The sequence below is a fragment of the Terrapene carolina genome, unplaced genomic scaffold (assembly GCF_002925995.2).
Source record: "Terrapene carolina triunguis isolate 2854851 unplaced genomic scaffold, T_m_triunguis-2.0 Scaffold96, whole genome shotgun sequence".
NCBI classification, from domain to species: Eukaryota; Metazoa; Chordata; order Testudines; family Emydidae; genus Terrapene; species Terrapene triunguis.
In genome coordinates, this window is record NW_020664447.1 from 45469171 (window position 1) to 45470504 (window position 1334).

Below are 1334 nucleotides of genomic sequence, written 5' to 3' on the forward strand. Positions count from 1 at the left end.
TCAAGCTGCCTGCAGTGACTCCAGAGCATGAGTAAAAACCTCAGAGCAGACTGTTCAGAACCAGGGCACAAACTCCAAATTGATTGTGAATTCTATACTTACACTTGATATTGGATGGTGAAATTTAAACTCCTCTGGCACTATAACACCCTAAACATGGAGTCAAAGACAGTCCCATTGGGTCCCATTGGCTCCGACGAAGTGGGCATTCACCCACGAAAGCTTATGCTCCAATACATCTGTTAGTCTTAAAGGTGCCACAGGACACACTGTTGCTAAATGATTTAGTTACCATTTCCACGCTGAAAATCAAGGTGACCAGTATTATGCAAAAAGTAGTACTGTTAAAGAAAAAGTTATGTGAGTTGAAGTTCCAATTTAGGATTAGATTTTAGAGAAACATTTAAGAAAATTGAAAGTGCTTCGAGAGATTGAGGGTTTTTGTTTTGTTTTGTTTTTTGGCTTGGATTTAGACATTCCTTTGTCAGGATTTGCAATCCAAAGCCAATCACAGTGTGCCAGTGCCCCAGAGCCAAAAGAAAAAAATGACTATAAATAAAAGTTCAACTGATTAGTCTGTTTTCATTGTCTTAAACTGAATAAAATACAGAAGTACCTATGTTAAGTTACTCAAGGTGTGATCAGTAACTCAGGTAAGAACATAATTTTAGATGTATTATTTCTAGGCTGACAGTGTTGATTTTAGTCAGTGCATGTAGAGTTTATAATAATGGGTGTCCAGTTTAGATTAACTATGTTAAAACCAGCCTTCAGCCAGCTGCTCTGGAAAATAAGTAGAAAACACTACAAAGAATGAAACGCAGTAAATAATACTTTACCTTGTAGAACAGTAGTATAAAGTTGATGGCAAATGCAACAAACAGAGCAAGAAATCTTAAGTTGTAGAAATTTCTAGCCAAGTAATGCTGGAAATACAAGGAACATTTAAATAAAATTAGAAGTGTCATGGAATCAGAATTGGGGAAGCAGTTAGGAAGTTATTTAAGAGAGTCAAATCTAAACTATGTTCTGCAATGTTCAACAAAACAATTACAGCTATCATGGTAGAATCACCAGCCTTGCTGTCTAGAATTTTTGTAATCCTTTCTTTTGTATCTATATATTCATGACAGGGTACTTGTGGCCTTGGGGGAAAACTACACAGAGGAGCTAGCCAGACTCCAGTTGGTAGAAACCAGTGGCGCTGGAACAATTCAGGAGCCGCCCGAGGTAAGCCAAACCCTCCCGCCCCCCAACCCCCTGCCCCAGCCTAGAGCCCTCACCCTGACCCAAACTCCCTCCCAGAGCCTGCACCCCATCCCACACCCAAACTC

At 39.7% G+C, this 1334-nt stretch overlaps 1 protein-coding gene across 1 annotated transcript in view; it reads right to left on the reverse strand.

The window, feature by feature from the left end:
- The window catches only part of RYR3 (ryanodine receptor 3), a 575267-nt gene that overhangs the window by 49824 nt on the left and 524109 nt on the right, over positions 1-1334 (reverse strand). Inside the window, exon 92 of the mRNA XM_024202042.3 lies at positions 840-926. Within this exon, the coding sequence (XP_024057810.2) occupies positions 840-926 (87 nt within the window). The remainder of the gene's footprint in view (positions 1-839; positions 927-1334) is intronic.